This window comes from Acomys minous (genome assembly GCF_964271855.1).
Source record: "Acomys minous genome assembly, chromosome: 12".
Taxonomy (NCBI): domain Eukaryota; kingdom Metazoa; phylum Chordata; class Mammalia; order Rodentia; family Muridae; genus Acomys; species Acomys minous.
In genome coordinates this window covers 8,824,305-8,842,511 of record NC_140493.1, presented here as the reverse complement: position 1 = coordinate 8,842,511, position 18,207 = coordinate 8,824,305, and the positions used below count along the sequence as shown (strand labels likewise).

Sequence of the window (18,207 nt, the reverse complement as noted above, 5' to 3'; positions counted from 1 at the left end):
CAGGACTCACCAGCAAGTTTTGTTTCTTTCTCACAAACCCTCAGTTTGTCCCCTACCACAAGGTTTGCTCTTGTTTGCACGTTAGGTATTCTAATGAGGTGGCTTGCAAGTGCATTCCTCAATAGTCTCTGCATACTCAAGACTACCCTGGAAACTTCTGCTCTGCATCAAAGTGCTTAAGCCTTTGAAGAGCTGAGCTACTGCCTCTTGGATAACATGCGCATTAAAGAACATTTGATGTCATTACATGCCTATCTGGAAACGGACTGTGATATGACTCAGTTACAAAATTAATATAACTCAATAAAGACAGCTTACTGCTCCCCAGGGGCCTGTTCTCCACTGGTTCCCTCCGATCGATGGGTGGACCCCTCGATTTTGAGTCTCTTCTGGTCTGTGAGTTAACGGAACATTTCTGCCTGGGAAATGGCTTGGCTGCTCAGAGGAGCTGGGAAAATGGCTGTATGAGGGCGGGCAGGCTGCCAGGCTACATTCTTGTTCGATGGCGGGACGGACTGCGGGGTCACAGTAACTCTCGTCGACCAGTTGCGGGTAGTTCATGCATAAAACCTGCCGAGTGGTTTTCCCGCGTCCGCAGGAAGCTGAACACTGATTGGAAAGTTAACCAACGTTACGACGGAGTGAGCTGCATTCATATCAAGCATTATATTTAAGCTTTCCGTGCCTGCCTTTTTCATTAAAGCCGACTCACCGGGGACCAGCTCCCTGCTTGCCATTCTCCACAGGGGCTGAAGCAGGGAGACACTTCAGCGGGCCGGGGCAGGTGGGCACAGTGCGACTCCTCCGCTACTCCGTCATCAGCATCGCGACAGCTCACATAGCGGGCCTGGCTGCCTCTTCCACACGACGCGGAACACTTTAAAAAGCCAAATGACAGTGAGGTGGCTCCAGTACCTCCCCTACTCCTGTTCCCTGTAGCTGCTATGTCTCGAAATGCCAAAATGTGCAGAGAAAGCATAAAAGAGAAGTGACATCACCTGGCGTAATTTCTGAGTCATACACAGGCAAAGCAGTACAATGCTCTACTTGGCATAATACATTTTATAAATCAGATCTAATAATTTGAATAAATATAATATTTGGTCACATGTCAAAAGTAAAGGCACGCTGAAGGCATTTTGTGTAAGAGCATCTTTAGAAATTAAAAATAACCTTGAAAGACTATATAATAGAAGGCATCTGATCCCATAACTTTAAATCTGGGATTAAAGCAAACTAAAATGCATAATATATAATAGCTTTCGACTTTAAAAAAAACATGATAATAGCTGCAATTGAGACAGAAGCTGGTAAAAATGCCTAATATCATGTCTCCATGTCTGCTTCTCATGGTTGTCTGGGCTATTTGTCCAATCTTCATGTTACAGATTAAAAAACACATCCTGAAGATTTGCTTCCCTACACAAAGCCAGGAGGAGCTCAGGATTTTGTCACTCCGTGATATGATTCTAATCCCTGCAAGTCCTCCATACCATCAAATGACTGAGAGAGAACACACACGCTAATGGTGGCCAAAACGCAGCAACTGCTTTACGTGTGTGAAGCCTCCACAGTGGAAATGCTGTGTCACTTACCGGGGTCCAAGATCCATGGCGCCACTGAGCTGCCTTTCCCAGGGCAATGGTTGGGAAGGAGGTGGCCCCAACTCTTGGAATAACCAGGCAAGGTGCAACTATACAGTCCTGTTCAAGAAAAATAAGCGTGATTGAATGGCATCTAACTACTCTGACTTGTATTAAATACTGTCCTTGCTTTCCCTCTTCACATACGGAACCCAACAGTCCTGCATGCAAAATTGTAAATGAAGGTTCTCACTGTCAGAAACACAAACTGCTGGCAAGGCCAGTACTGGACAGGAAGGAAGTGCTAGTACTGGACAGGAAGGAAGTGCTAATACTAAACAGGAAGGAAGTGCTAGTACTGGACAGGAAGGAAGTACAGTACTGGACAGGAAGGAAGTGCTAATACTAAACAGGAAGGAAGTGCTAGTATTGGACAGGAAGGAAGTAGAGTACTGGACAGAAAGGAAGTGCTAATACTAAACAGGAAGGAAGTGCTAGTACTGGACAGGAAAAAAGTGCTAGTACTGGACAGGAAGGAAGTACTAGTACTGACTAGGAAGGCTGCATCCCAGGGTTTCTGTCGCCATTCCATCTGATCATTGAAAGGAAAAAATCCTTCAAAACAGTCCTAATATGGGACATTCTGAAGGAATACAGGGCTGTACCATAAAAAGAACCCGTCCCCAAGTTCAGAGGATTCACAGTCACAGACAATTAAAGAACAGGAATATACAAGTTAAATGAACACTTCTAAAGCAGGCAGAAGAGAAGACTTAACAATAAACACAGGATGGCAAAACCAAGAATGACACAGTCTATATTTCTGAAAGTGTTTTGAGATGTAGAAAATATGGAGAAAAATGGGTGTGCACACGTACACGTGATTGTGTGTGTGTGTGTGTGTGTGTGTGTGTGTGTGTGTGTCTGTCTGTCTGTCTGTCTGTGCATGTGATTTGTGCTCATCGATAACCCTTCCATCCCATAGGTATTCCCCCTTCTGATCCATGAAGACCCATCCCCCTTTACCTGTCTGTCACTTGGCCGGCTGGCTCCCTGGCACTCTCTGTCATCTAGCACGGTGCCGAAGAGCTCACTGACACACTTAACAGCTCGCATCTGATAGCCGTGTCCACAGGTGGACGTGCACTGAAAGGAAACCACAGGTGCCAAAACCACAGTTTTCAAGGGTTACATAGGCTCCCACTTTCTTAGCGAACAACAGTTATATAGAGCTAGTCATGGACTTTCGGTAGCTGTTTTGACTGGCCCTTGATTTAGATTTGAGGCGCGTGATCAGTAAATGGAATTGGCATGCCTATTTGTTCAAACTTACTATGCAGTTATTACCTAACCACTGCAGTTAATCAAATGCACTATTACTGATGTGGTCTTAAAGGTGCCAGGATAAAGATCTTAATAGAGACCTGCTATGCTGGTTAAGGAGACAACACAATTTCAGTAACAAAAACCTGCCTGATGAACATCTGTCACCTAACGTGTTAAGTTCCTTATCAAAAAAGTAGTACAGTTTTAGTTAAAGAAATGAGAGGCACCTTCCATCAGCCACAGCAGCCTCAATGGGACACTGAAATTCCCGTCTTCACCTAGCCTGAGCATCCTTCACCCCAGGGCCTCCCAGCAAGACTCCTAAACATAGTGAGAATACTACATACACAGACACTGGACCTGGACACGTTTATACTCTGCGGAAATTGATGTAGGCAGATGCTCTCAGCATTTTGGTTAAAGTAAACTAAAAGACAAAGCTGAAATATTAAGCACAGAAAACCTATCAGCAATGTCAAAATTCTGCCGATAAGGGTCATTTCAGACATGCATTTTTCTATGATGATGGTGGTGGTGGTGGTGGTGGTGGTGGTGGTGGTGGTGTGTGTGTGTGTGTGTGTCTGTCTGTCTGTCTGTCTGTCTGTCTATACATACATATGCCCATTGCACTTATGTGGACATCGAATAGCTCTGTGGAGTCAGTTTTCCCCTTCCACTTTTATGAAAGTTCCACAGATCAAACTCAGAACGCCAGGCTTTTACAGCAAGTGCCTTGACCCACTGAGCCATCCTGCTAGCCCCTATCTTTATTTCTAGTGATTATTTCTAGTATTTCTAGTGATACCAAGCCATATTTCACTGAGTCTCCCAAGAAGAGAGTGAATCATTACACTTTCCCAGGCATTCTCTATACAGACGGGCAGAAGCAGAGAAGCCCCCATCAGGTACTCACAGAGCCCCACGGTCCGACATGCCAAGAAGCACACGCACGGAGCTCACAGGGGCTCAGTGACTCAGGCTTGGTGCTGGCATTACAGAAGCCGTCACTCATGTGCTCCTCACTCAGCTGACACCACACCTGCCGCTGTTTTATCCCTTCTCCACAGGTGACAGGACACTGGGGAGGTAACACAGCTGCATCACGAAGGGACACAAAGATCCCGTTTCCTATTCCTCTAGAGACACTCACAGGGTAAAACCAGCCACCCTAACACCTGCCACCCAGGTCCCGTTTCTTCCAGAAACAAAGATCCAAAGCTAACCTTTGACCTTGAAGAGTGTGCCCCCACGATGCCGTAGAATAACTGCGTGTTTATGAAGGTGGTTATAGACTAAATATCAGTAAATGTTACTGCTGGCCTGATAATTATAAACAGCCCAAGAACCAGGCAGTTTTACAGGTTGTTTTGTTTTGCTTTTGTTTTTACTGCTTTTATGATAAATACATTTGCATTTTACAGCCTTGGGCTGTACGTTTCCACGGCATGACATTACAGCGGTGTTTCCACTGCCATGTGTTTACTGTTACCTCACTCCACTCACTAGTTGCCCAGATGGGACAAGGAAACTCATTGCAGTCCCCAAGTGTCACCCGAGGAAGCTCTTGACACTCTCGTTCAGCGAGGCGGTGGCCAAAGCCATCGACACAGTAGGACTCTCTGGTCTCTTTCCCTCCTCCGCAACTCCTGGAACACTAATGAAAAACAAACAAACAAAACAAAAACCAGTGGCTTTTAGGAATAGGAAAAAAAAACCCCACAAAATTTTAGCAAAAATATGTTTTAGGGAAATAAAAACATTTAATTCGTGAAAGGGGAGGCTTTTTTTTTTTTCCTTAAGTGACAACTTTGGTCTTACCTGGGACCACTCGGAATAGTGCCACCTTGCTACAACACAGCTGCCATGGCATGGCTCTCGAGTAGGAGGTTTGAGCTGATCACCGCAGTAGTGATCCTCTACTGGGACGGTCTGTCCTTTATGCATGGAGTACTTCATGCAGCGAACGTCTAGGCTCCTGTGCCCTTGGCCGCACTGGGACGAGCATTCACTTTTGCCAGCGATGTGCCACCTAGAAAGGAGATGGTACTACATTTAATGGTGGTGCTCATGAGTAGCAATTTAAAAATAGATCTAGAAGGTTCATCATGTGACTTAACTTTTAAAGCTTTTAAGAGGTGAAGAATAATCCATTAGAAATTATTTGATAAATCATTGAATTGGGGATGCGAAGTTTTTGAATTGCACCTGTTGCATATTGTCTGAAGGAGAGCCGGGCCTTCCACTGCCAGAGGGCTGGCCATGAGCCTCAGACCAGGGGGCAGGGGACCTTGTCACCGGATGCCAGGAGCCTGGCTCAGCGAGCTCAAGTGAGGCTCTGGAAGAAGAGCTTCCTTTTCTGATATTATTCTACACAAAGCTGAGTGGCTGAATATAAGCTGTAGAGATGGCTTTCTTTTAACAAGGATCTCAGATCCCTCCTTCAGCTTTGCAAATTTTTAGATAAAATCACATTGAACTCATTGTCCATACTGAGTTACCATGTTTGACTACCTGGAACGGTTCTCTCAGTATATAATCATTTTCACAACAAGGTGGTTATAAGTTCAGGGACAGCCTGGGCTATATAGTAAGACAGTGTCTCAAAAATAAATAAGTAAATAAATAAATAAATAAAAGCTGTTGTTTGAGGGTTTTTTTGTTTTGTTTTGTTTTTAGGTTTGTTTGTTTTGCTTTGACCCAAGTCTGTTGTCACAAAGTGTGGGGTTCAGTGAGTTCCATATGACCTGGAAGCCGCCGGATCAGTGAAGATGCTGTCTAGTCTTACTCTGTGTAATAGGAAAGGGTGTGTTTTCTGATCTAGTGATACATGCTACTTTGGGAGGGCAGCTCAGCCCTAAGTGGTGGGATGCAGCAGTGAGGTTCTGTGCAGCACTGTCATTCCAGGGCTGGGAGACAGGTCAAGATGAGCTGACGTGGGCCTCAGAGTGAGTTTTCAGATGTAATCAGCTTATGAATTGCCTTTCTCTATATGTTGATAAGGAGTGCATGGAAAGATGATAAAAACCAGTTTAGGGTTCATCATCAACTTTATGAAAAATGCAGGAGGTGAGAAAAATAAGTATCTCATGTCCAATGAATTAAAATTTATTTTATAAGAAAGAAAAGTTCTTGTATTGGAAAATGAGGCTAAGAGAGGGTTCCAACGGTTCTCTCTCTCTCTCTCTCTCTCTCTCTCTCTCTCTCTCTCCCTCTTTCTGTGTGTGTGTGTGTGTGTGTGTGTGTGTATTTGTATGATCTTACCATCTTCCAAATGAAATATTAGTTATTCTAAAACTATATAAAAGTAACACTATGCAGGCTGGAGAGATGGCTCAGAGGTTAAAAGCACTGGCTACTCTTCCAGAGGTCCTGAGTTCGATTCCCAGCACCCACATGGTGGCTCACAACCATCTATACTGGGATCTGATGCCCTCTTCTGCCACTTGTGTGCACATGCAGACAGAGCACTCCTACATTTGATAAATACATAAATAAAATAAAATTTTAAAAATACTATATGCATATTGGTCTCAGTCTGTTTGTGGCAACACTGGAGGTGTGTCCTAGAACAGAGAGTTTTCTTGAGAGCAGCTGGCTTTACTCACGACTGGCACTTGTGGTAGACTTAAGACTCCATGGGTTACAAGGACAGCCCAGCAGTCTTCTCCTCTGCAAACCCCAGGCCAAACGTTGGCATATGAACAGGGGAGCTCTGGGAATCTTACCACAGCAGGTAAGGTACAGCCTTTGAAAGTCGGCAAAATAGTTTTCTTGTGAAGTATGCCACCACCTCTAATTAATTCCTGTATTCTCTATTTAGAAACAATTTTTAAAAATTGCTCATTAAGTAAAGATAGTAACTTTAGCAAAATATCTCAATCATAGCTTGGTGATGCCTTAGGCAATACGTGCACACTGGTGTAATGGAGCACGGGCTTGAGTCCTCATTTCTTAAGGACTGACTCCACTGTGCGCCATGCCTTCTGGCCAGACTTTTCTTACGTCCTTTCACACAATGCCGCAGTATATCCAAATTCTCACTCTTCATGCATGGGGGAGAAGTCTTGCCTATCTCTGAATAGTAAGTTTCACCTGCCAAAATGTAGTTTCTTTCACTGGAATATGAAGTTGTGGGGGTTTTGTTTTTACCTTATATGAGTGTAGTGGGTAATCACACACCTGTGCACTCACACTCACGCACCAACAAGTAAGAAGTTTAGAGCTTGGGAGAAGTACGAACTTGTTTGCAATTCCCTTAGGAATATTCACATATTAATTAAACTCTACTATATCAGGGAGCTCAATCTGTATTTTCTCATTCTCAAATATTACATGTTTATTGGGTCCTAATTTCAGTTGGAACTACAGAGTCACGCAACATGGACCTACCAATTCAAATCTTTAAACCATGGCTTTTCAGGTTAGATTTTTATCTAAATTTGTTTTAAGGGATAAAGCGCTTCCACGCCGTACACAAAAGGTGAGGCCTAAACACGGGCATTTAGCTATCACTGTGAATTCAAAAGTCAGATGAGTTACTGTTCATGAGCACGGATCAGTGAGCCCAAGAGTTCTAAGCGATAAGGTCCGCTGGCTTTGCGTGAGGTGCTGTGCTGAGGGTCTTATCTGGCGATCCGTTCATCATCATTACAATCTGGTTACATCCTAGGCTACATTTTTTACCTGAGTTCACAGTCTGTGTTGCACTTTTCAGTCACAAACAGTGGCAGCGGTAAGTGGTCACAGCTCTGATCAGACACAACCGCATGGTCGCTCTTACGTATGCAGGCAATTTTTCTTCTATGAAGACCTTGGCCAGAGAGAAATGAAAAATGAAAAATTAAAGAAAAATTCAGCAACCATCATAACTAGGCTAAACGACTCAGTGAGGACGGTAGAAAGTTCTGGTAGCACTCTCTCAGGCTCCCTGGTGCATTAATCTTATCAGGAGTTACTTTTTATAAGCAGAATCCTCAATAGCTGGGGTTGGGGGTTGGGGGAGGGGGAATTTGTTCAGCAAGGAGGCCAAAAGGAAGATGGGCCAGGTATGGAGTAAAAATTATTCACCTCCGCAACAGAGGGGTTGGCAGGTAGGGCTGGGGCTAGCAAGGATGTCATGTCACACTCGATCACTGGGCTACTTTCTAATATGTCCTGTGTTATGAGAGCTTCCATCGCTGACGGAATAACACTTATGTGAGCTGACTGGAGGGGATGTGGCCTACGACGAGCTTGTGTCCTTTCCCTCAGCCTTTAGAACAGTACCGTCCGTATGGGGCCACCCTTTCAGACAGGCATCATGAATATGGAAGGTAAGGAGAAGTAACACAAAGATTAATAGTTTCACAGGTCGTGGAGGACAGAATGGGAAGGTGAGGCTTGGGGGCGTCGGGGGGTGGGGGTGGGGGGAGGGGCTGTGAAACTCCTCACCGCGACACTGGAATGTGAAAACACGCCATCATTCGTTTGTCAAAGCCCACAGAATTCACAGTATGATGAAGAAACTCTAGTGTAAACTACAGGCCTCTGAACTGGCTCCTCAGTTATACACGCGTCCAACGGATGCAAACATGCATAGCAGATCGGTGGGGAGAAAGAGGGAGCCGGCAGAGCGGGGAAGACTAGAATGTTCGGCTCTTCTGTACTTCCGCTGTTTGCTAGAACTAAAGCTGCTCTAAAAGTAGAGTCTGTTTTGTTCTGAGGGCGTGGATGGAGATCTTAGTTACTCAGAGAAAGGCGTGGCGACGAACCCCGAAGCATGGTCTGACTGACGATTGCCGTGGCTCACTGCGCAGATGCCGTGGCTCACTGCGCAGATGCCGTGGCTCATCGCGCAGATACCGGGAAGCTATTTCTACACAAGCCCAGACACAAAGCAAACTACCAGTGCTCAGGGGAGGCCGGTGCACCCTCACTCCACATCCTACTCGAGCGAGAGTCGAAGCACTCAGGGCCATGATCAAATTTCTGTTTTCTGACCGCTCAACTTTGTACTCCCACTTAACTAAACACGAATATGTGTTTATCTCGGATCTGTTCTAAGCCCTCTTTAAAATAAATGTAAATAATGTCTGAAAGGCACATGTGTAAAGAAGAAAAAGAAAATAAAGAAAGGAAACGAAACAGACGAGAAGAGGAAATTATGAAGATGAAAAGTGAATGGTAAATGCTGTTAACAGAGCCAAGGCGGATGAATACATACGGAGTAGGAACGCACAACAAATAATGGATTAAAAATCATAGTTGAACGACAGTTAAATTACTACTTCTCTAGTCACTAAGAGCAGCCTGTGAGCCACAAATGTCACTTTGTACTTTCTGTAATCACAGCAACACAAAAATGATACTAGCAAAATTAATTGTAATGGCTTTCATAATTAACCCCAGGTGTATCAATTTTGATTATTTTGGCTTATTAATATTAAAAATATTAAAATATATTTTGCTTTCTTCTTTTTGTTTTAATCTTCAAACCCTTATGGGTAGTTCACGCATATAGCACATTAAAACAGACTGGTCAGATATGGCTTGCGGCTGCCATCCTGGACAGAACATTCTAGATGAGGAGAGCACGCAGCACAGAAAAGATGGATCACACAAGACAGGAGCAGGTTGAGTCAGGAAGCCGCTCTCACACAGGGATGACATCCCAGCCTACCACACTCTCCACGTGCACTTGATCCTGGATAATTCCATTTCCCCCATCATGACCACAGGAAGACAGGAAAGAAAGACTTTTCTCTCTCTCAGGGGACTGTTCCCCAGGAAAGAATGACCAACTGACTTTAGGGTCTTCTCCCAAGGGAGTCATGTGATCCGGAAGGCAATTTTAGTTCTTAAATATTAAAAAGTATCAACAGGGATTTCAGGAAGCCTCAAACACAAGAGCAGGAAACAGGAATGGCTAGAGCTGCTAAACAAGGAAGCTGAAGACAAGACATTATTAATCTTATTATTAATTTAAGATGTTTCACCTTCAAATAACTCAAACGTCAGAGAGGTGAAAACAGGTGTGCGAAAATCATTACACACACACACACATACACACACACACACACACACACACACACACACACACAAATCCTTCTCCATTTCCAAAACGATTGTCATAAGGAAAAAAATAAGAAAGAAGACCACATCAAGGGACCCATATAGGCAACTGAAGAAGCCCCAAGTAGATGCCTATTGTTGTCAGAGATCAGCACCTGAGAGCCCTGGAAACTGACGAAGCCTTCCTCTGGTCCATGTGCAGATGTGGACAGGGTGCTCGTAAACCATGGGCTACAGCTTCCTCCCACATAGATAGCCACAGCCCAAGAGCACTCTACTACAGAGACCTCCCTGGGACACTAGCGACACCACCTTCTCACCCTGTACACAGTACACATGCTGGGCTCCTGGGCTGTTGCATAGTTGGTGCTGCTCCATCAGACTGAGCCTGGCTCTGACCAACCCCAGCTTTTCAATGCGTATGCCTGTGGCTGCCCTTTCTTCATTTCCCTGTTTCCCTGGTTGCCCGCCCCCTGCAAGCCACACAGGACAGAACAGTGCATCCTGTTCTCTGACATCATTGGAACTCAGGAGAGGATTCAGAAAGCTCCAAGAGTGGGAAATAACCCCATAAAAGCACAGGGAGGTTGCCCTGGTTATGTGTAGCTGCAATGCTCAAAGACTGTTGAAATGAGATCCTTAATTCTCATGTTATTAAATAATGTTTCTTCTATAATTAGTGGGCTCCTTTCATAATAATCTGATGATTTGTATAATGTGTTTTACCTGGAATTAAAAAAAAAATTAAAAAAAAAAAAGCACAGGGAAGCAGAGAGCAAGCTGAAGAAGCAGCCAAAGGGCGAGGCCTCCTTGTGTCTAAAAACACGTTGTCTATCTAGAGTCTACACCGCTAAAGAACTGGACACGCATTTCAGAGGTGGTAAGCACCCCCTGGGTTACCTTCCCTTCTCCAAAACATACCGAAGTGAGGTCCACTTCCCCTAAGGAGAGAGGTAGATACAAGTTGGACCTGCAAGATTAAAGGAAATCTGGGGAGCATCCTCAGGATAATATTGAAGGGGTGCCTCAAGAGGGAAGCTACCCAATGAGCCCAAGACAAGACAAATTCATGAGCACAGCAGCAAAGAGGGATATTACAAAGATAAAGAAGAGTTAGTGCTGAAAAATTAGCCTAAGAAAATTCTAAGACAAAAACACACAACTTAACTAAAGCCTTGAGTACGGGCTACTTTCAGAACACAGAAAAATAAACAGCAGGCCACAGGGTTTACACAGAGCTGAGAATCTAGTCACAGGATTCGATGGTAAAAGGAATTCACTGGTGCCATTTTCCTTCCCATAGCTTCCCGGAAGCTCTTCCTAAAGCACCTGCTGCATTCTAGATTCTTTCTTTGTTCACCTGTTGCTTGACCTGTCTTCCTATGCCCACAGCCGCACACCTTCCCATCTGTTCACGCTTGCAGTGCAGTATGGCTGGTCCCACATCCCTGAAGTCCACTTGCTTTCTGCAGAGCCCACCCAAGGCCTCTTTGTCAAAACAACCCCTTGACCTTCCCCAGTGCAGTGGTTAGATTTGACACAAGCTAGAGCCATCTGAGAGGGGGAAAAGCTCAACTAAGAAAAGGTTGGCCAGGAGGCAAGACCATGGGACATTCATGTTCTTGACTGATGAGTGAATTGGGAGGCCAAAGCCCATGGTGGGTGGTGCCTCCCAGTCCAGGTTCCTTTTGGTCATGATGTTTCATCACAGGATAGACACCCCTAAGACACCTGCTGTTGGCAGTGTGCTGTTTTTACTCTAGCATTTATCCCAGTTGATGTGGTGTCACCTACTACTGTGTCCCTTCTGAGCACCCACCCCACACAATGACAGGAACACCTCTCCTGTGATCATCCTGAGCATCTCTGCCCAACACCAAAGGACAGAGACAAGCACCCTTTCCTGGAGAGCACCACTGCTCCTGTATCACCTGTCAGGTGCGATGATCAGATGACCTCCCGCCCTTTCTCACCTGAAGGCTGCTCTGAGCTTCCTTCCATCTGGTCCTCTCACGCTCCATTCTACACAAACTTTGTGCCTCAGTTGCCACACTCTACAACCTCCTCTACCTTTTCTGGGGGAATCACCTTGAATAGCCACGGCACCGCATTTGCATGAGGACATCTCCTTGTATCTGAATACAAAAATCTGGCTCTTAGTAATCCGAACCAGAACAGTCCCTCGGCAAACATCGCCCGCTCTGAGCATAGCATCCCGTCGTAACGCTCTACTATCTCGATGGTCTCCCCTCTGCTGTACACCGTCCATCACGTCGTAACGCACCCACAATTACTGACCACGCCGCGGCTCTATTATCTCCATGGTCTCTCCTCTGCTGTACACGGCCCTGATTTGCTCTCTGCAAATGTATTTTCTCAGGTCCAAGAAAGGGAAACAAATTTGATGCTTGACATTGCAACAATAAGAGACAGATAGGATTCTAAGGGAGGGGGGGAAATGTGTGGAGGGGAATGACCACCCTTGAAAACTAGAGGGAGAGGAGAGAAAGAAACAGTGAAGAACATTGAAAACAACAGAGCTGGTGGAATGGTTAAGGAAAAAAGACAGACCGAGATGAAGGGACAGAGGCAGGGCACTCACTTGCCTATCGCTCCATGTTTGGAAGGACTCACTAGCCAGCCAGACTTAAAAGGAAGCAGACAATACCAGCGTGCATAGACTTGGTCTGTTATCTAAGGCCACGCTACCTTGGCACATTTTGGTACAGTCTTGCCACGGCCCATATGGATCCCAGGAGAACTGATTGCTCCTCTTCTCAATGGGGACGTTGAAGGAATAGTGCACGTCAGGGTTGTATAAATTACCCACACACAACACCTCAATAAAATACAGAGGAACACACAGTTAACTTACAAATTAACTCTGAAGACATTGTTTTTATAACTGGCAACGTTAAGCTTTTAACTAGTCCACTGATGAGACTTGAGCTAAGTCTCACCGCTGACTACAGGCCGTTACCTGCAGAATCAGCTCGGCTTCCAGCCGGTCAGTGCTATTAATTCTTTCAATCGAGTTGTTTGATCCACTGTATTCAACGATAGCTCCCTGGATGTTGATTTCTTTCTTCGCCATACTTACAACGAAGTTACCATTCAGAAGAAAGTTCCCGTGAGTGTCAGATAATGCTGTAAAACAGGAACAGTGCAGCTCAGGAGACAGCTGGACCCAGAAAATGGGATGGAAGCAACTTTCTTCACTTTTTAATTCAAACTCTTTTCTCAAGAAAGCAAATACAAATTGATGCAAAGGAAATAAACCACTTGACTGTGCTCTGGTGTCTCTAATCTGCAAGTAAGAAAACCTCAACACAGCAACCAGATATACTAAGACAGAGTCACCCTACCCCGTTGTGTCCTGGAACCTCCTCAGAGGCACAAAACAGGAAGGACACACAGGAAGAGGAGAAACAGGAGGAACCGGGGTGCGGGCACGCAGAGCACCCAAGTAAAGAGTCACCAAACAGAAAGCAAAGAACAGCCCGTCTGCATTCCATTTATGCTTAATTTGGAGCAAATGTCCAAAGCCTTAACATTTTAGGGCCAAGTACACCGTCCCCACAGAAACACCCACAGTTATTCACAAAGAGGCTCTTGATCATCCCTGATGCACGCGGCTCGTCTCAAAATAACATTCCTATCTTCCTTTCCTAGCCCCGTTTATTCTCTTTCCTGTTGGAAGGAACTGATACAAACCCTGGTGACCATTAATATTATCAACTTGATGCTATCTAGAACCACCTAGAAGGCAAGCTTCCTGAGAGAAGGGATCTGGACTCCGTAAGCCACCAGCCGTGCCAGCGGAGGACCATCTTGACTAGGCTTACCGAGCTTAGGTTTCGCTAGCCCTGAGCAGCCTCATTCCGAGGCTTGGGTCCAGTCTGCACAGAAAGGAGAATGCTAGCTGAGCATAACGAGCCATGATTCTCTGCCTTCTGGCTGTGGCTGGAAGGTCACCAGCTCCCTTGAGCTCCTGTCGCCAGGACGGCAGACCACACCCTTCAAATGCAGGCCAGAACAAACTCTTTTCTCTTAAATTTCTTTTGTCAGGGTATTTTTAGCACAGCAACGGGAAGATTAACTAAGACACCTGTCAAACATGAACATGTGTGTATGATAACATGTGTATTCATAACTTGCTATGTTTAAGTACAGAGTTGCATGAAGTCCGTAAGCAGTGCGGTGGTAAAGGGACTGACTGTTCAAGGCACTCCCGTTGATTGCCACGTGATCTCACACGAGCCTCTACATCAGTCTCTAGGCTTAGTAAATCCTTCTGCCCTAACAGGCAATTAGCCACAATCAAATCTAGAATGTGTGTATAAGTACGTGAATTGTAAGTGATTTGCCTATTTACTTTCATTCTCAGCCCCCTGGAACACTCTGAATTTTATAATACCAAGACCTTATGCTAAACAAACGCTTCTCTCTTAATTTTTACTTGTGTTAAAATTTCAATAGGACCTGAAATGGAATCTTGGAGAAAATATGTAGTTGGAATTCTGGGAACCTCGCCCAAGTTACACAAATTACTGATGCTCATGGCAGAAGCAGATTTACTGATTACACCAAAGAACAGGTGAAGTTTGATGTCCGTCCTATGGAACAGAAAGGCCTGTGTCCACCTAACCAAAATCCTCCAAATCAGAAAGATATTTTTTTTAAAGTAACAAAAGTGTGTTTATACATAAGAATTACACAATGACCATATTCAGTAATATCTCAGAATATAAAATCGGTTATTTACAGAAGAATTATACTTTTACTACATGGCAAAAATAAATAAAAAATAAAAAATTTAAGGATAGCCAAAGAGCACTTCAATGAGCATTAGAGAAAAGAGAATTTTATTCTGAATATACATGCAACTTTAATTGAATACAACTTTGGCTTCTTCTATTATTTCTTTTTTTTTCTTCCAAAATGAAATATGTTGTGTAGTTTAAAGGTGTAGATAGAGCTACCTCAAACGCAGACCTCCAAGAAATTGCACACAAGCCACCATCCACTACTAACGACTACATATGTTTACCAAGATAATTGTCGTCCTCCGGCCTTCCAGAGTAGCTGTGCTGAAGAATTTCAATGTTTGTCGCCCCCGCGGGAATCTTTACAATGACATTGTAACCTACAATATAGTTTTGCACACGTAAAAATTCACAAAACTCAGACGTTTGATCAACTATTGCCACCAAATAGCTGCAAGACAGGATATGGCACTTATCATTTCTTTATAGTATTTAAAATGCAATTAAGTGGGGTTTTTTTCCCATCTGAAACTACACTTTACACATCATGCAAGACTGGGATGAAGGTAACTGCACCAAATACACAAACTTGGAAACTCTGTTTCTTCTTAGGTTTTTATTTTTATTTTTTGTGTATGTTTGTGTCAGGGAAGTGGGGGTGCCTGCAGTGACCAGAAGAGGATTTCAGACATCTGGAAGCAGAGTTAAGGTATCTGTTAGCCACCTGATGTGGGTGCTGAGAACTGAACTCAGGTAGAGCAGAAAAGGGAGGGGGGGTGGGACCAGGAAGATACAAGTGAGGGGATAACAATCAGGATGTAATGTGAATAAATTATAATAGAGAAAGAAAGAGAAAAAGGAGCTAGGCTTCTGTGCCATGTCTTCAGCCCCAACCTGGAGATTCTTAAAGTCCAACATTTCATTTTTGGTTTTGTTTTGGTTTGTTTTTTTGTTTTGTTTTTTTGTTTTTTTACTACCTCTGAAATTCGGAATGTATCAGAGAATATTTATTTACCTCAATCCAACACATTTAGAATCCAGGACTTTAAGTGCATCCAAAAATCTAGGAATATCAGGGTCACTGACATATGTTTATGGAGACTAATTAGCCACACAAATTTTATTATTAAGAAACAATAATAAGAAACTTAAATTTTTTTCTTAAGCTTTTAGTTTGTACTACAAACAAGAATCTCTATGTTTACGTCCAAATTGTACATTACTTTTAAGAGTCTATCAGCATCTGCTACGAGAAAAGTAAGAAATTCACTGGAGTGAGAGGAAAGTTTGCTGGACACAGTTCTGCAATATTAGCGCCTCTTAAAGAGAAAACTCAGTATAAAATGCCCACTGAACAAGAAAAAAGAAACTTTTCCTGGCACTAAGAACACCCACATAGCTAGAAAACCCCCCAGGTAAAGCACAGAACCCAGCGTGCTCCAGAGATATCACTCTGGGGTTTTTCTTGTCCCTTTTAAAATCGAGTTGTAATTTGTCTTATGCATTACATTTGAAAATACTGTACCATGATCACATTCATTTCAAGATGACGGTGCCAGATCACCTGTAGGCCTTTAGAACAGCCTGACTTATCTCTTTGAAGTGTCACAACTTAACATAAAGAGAACAGTTTGACTACTCTGGTATCTGACAGGTGATAACCTCCCAGATGAATTTTAACCGAGACAACTCTCACCATCAAAGGGCCTCACCAAAGTCTACCAGTCTCCACCACCCTTCTGCAAAGCAAGCCTAAGGCATTGAATAGGTGTCAGGACAAAGGCAGCCACCAGGGGGCAGAAGTGGTAAACGTTATCCCCACCCTGCAAATGTTCTGCACAAGGTTTTCCATTTGTAAAGTAATGTTCACAAAGGTTAAGTATTCAGTTCTAATTTGATATGTGTGGTTTTGTGATGTAAAGTGTTTTTTAGTAACTGCAGTCTATGACAAGTGCGTGTCAGCGTTTACGGATGGGGATCCAAGGTCATAGCTCACATGAGATAAACTAGGGGAATATCAGTAGCACCCATGACGATCTCACGTGCGCACTTTAAAATAGGAAATGCTCTATGAGTCTCACAATGAGAAAAATATAAAAATTTACTCTTGTGTTACACTTTTAATCAGATGAGTTCCTTTAGCATCATGAGCTCAGCTGTATGAACATAATCATAACAGCGTAAGGAATAAATTTTTACTGTACAAGGAACAGTTTTAAGGGTCTGTTTGTATCATTATTCAAAGAAAGAATCTTTTCCCAAAAAATTTAAAATGGAAGCTATCTGAGTCTTAACATTGTGAAATAACCGATTTTAAATAAAAATGGAAACCATGGCCAAGTATTTATTGGAACTGTAATGCTACTTGGAGCAAGTTTCCCAGAAAAAGTCCTAAGTGTACACACTCTAACTTGCAGAAACATTGTTTAAAGGTCTCCAACACTTGAAGAACACTCACACACCACGGTCAAATTCTACTGGATTTACTGTTTGGTTTTCATTAATGCATCTGTTTTGTTTTGGGGAGTTTGTTGTTATTGTTGTTGTTGTTTATCAAAACTTGGACAGCGTTGCGGATGGTCTCAGTTGGTACCAAGTTTGCCAAACATACAAGAAACCCTGGATGGGGAGACCTGGTGGCACTCAGAGGAAGGACAGCAGGTTACCAAGAAGAGACTTGATACCCTATGAGCATATACAGGGGGAGGAAATCCCCCTCAGGAACAGTCATAGGGGAGGGGAATAAGGGGAAAATGGGAGGGAGGGAAGAATGGGAGGATACAAGGGATGGGATAACCATTGAGATGTAACAAGAATAAATTAATAATAATAATTAAAAAAAAAAAAAAAGAAACCCTGAGCTTGGCCCAGCACATCAGGCACATGCCTGTAGTACTAGCACTTGAGAAGTCTGTGTTGGGAGATCATAAGAGGCAGGCCAGTCTGGGACACATTGAACCTCTCCTCAGAAACAAAGACAACAAGAACATAAAACCAGGTCCATCTTGGGCAAGTGGATTCAGTAATTCAAACACCATAGCTGGATCAAGATTTGATTTCTACGGTTGGACATTTTTGGTTGACACAGAGTACACAGGCTACAACACAGCATCACTGCTGTACCCCGACTTACCTTCCCCCCATTCTACCGCAGAGCACTAGCTCACATAAAAGGGACAACTGGAGGCAAGCACACCCAGCAGCTTACCATAATGTGCACTGTTGAAGACACCTGCCAGGGTCTGGCACGAAGAGTTATCGCCACCACACACTCCACATTTGTCTCTCTTGGCCTTGGAGTTTAACACATGATCACAGCCAGCTTGCTTCAAAACACAATTACCACAATTCATATAATCAACACAACTAAGTATGTGCATGGTGCTTTAAAGTATACAAGGTTCTCTTCAAAGGATTATTTCAACTAGCAGAACTTCAGTGCAACAAGAGCCTCCCTGAGTAGCTACTGAACCAGGTGGGCA

General features: G+C 43.8%; 1 protein-coding gene across 4 annotated transcripts in view; it reads right to left on the bottom strand.

Annotated features, from left to right (window-relative positions):
* ADAMTS20 (ADAM metallopeptidase with thrombospondin type 1 motif 20) overlaps window positions 1-18,207 on the bottom strand; it is a 119,501-nt gene that overhangs the window by 48,420 nt on the left and 52,874 nt on the right. Inside the window, exons 15-26 of one of the 4 annotated variants that reach the window (XM_084749462.1) lie at window positions 17,934-18,051; window positions 15,010-15,105; window positions 12,940-13,106; window positions 12,669-12,798; window positions 7,593-7,719; window positions 4,728-4,938; window positions 4,399-4,563; window positions 3,823-3,987; window positions 2,610-2,729; window positions 1,596-1,703; window positions 713-877; window positions 319-609 (exon numbers count right to left, since the gene is read on the bottom strand). In XM_084749462.1, the coding sequence (XP_084605588.1) occupies window positions 319-609; window positions 713-877; window positions 1,596-1,703; window positions 2,610-2,729; window positions 3,823-3,987; window positions 4,399-4,563; window positions 4,728-4,938; window positions 7,593-7,719; window positions 12,669-12,798; window positions 12,940-13,106; window positions 15,010-15,105; window positions 17,934-18,051 (1,863 nt within the window). Of the gene's footprint in view, window positions 1-318; window positions 610-712; window positions 878-1,595; window positions 1,704-2,609; window positions 2,730-3,822; window positions 3,988-4,398; window positions 4,564-4,727; window positions 4,939-7,592; window positions 7,720-12,668; window positions 12,799-12,939; window positions 13,107-15,009; window positions 15,106-17,933; window positions 18,052-18,207 lie in introns of those variants that run through there. The other 3 variants (XM_084749463.1, XR_014773077.1, XR_014773078.1) reach the window with 3 other exon arrangements.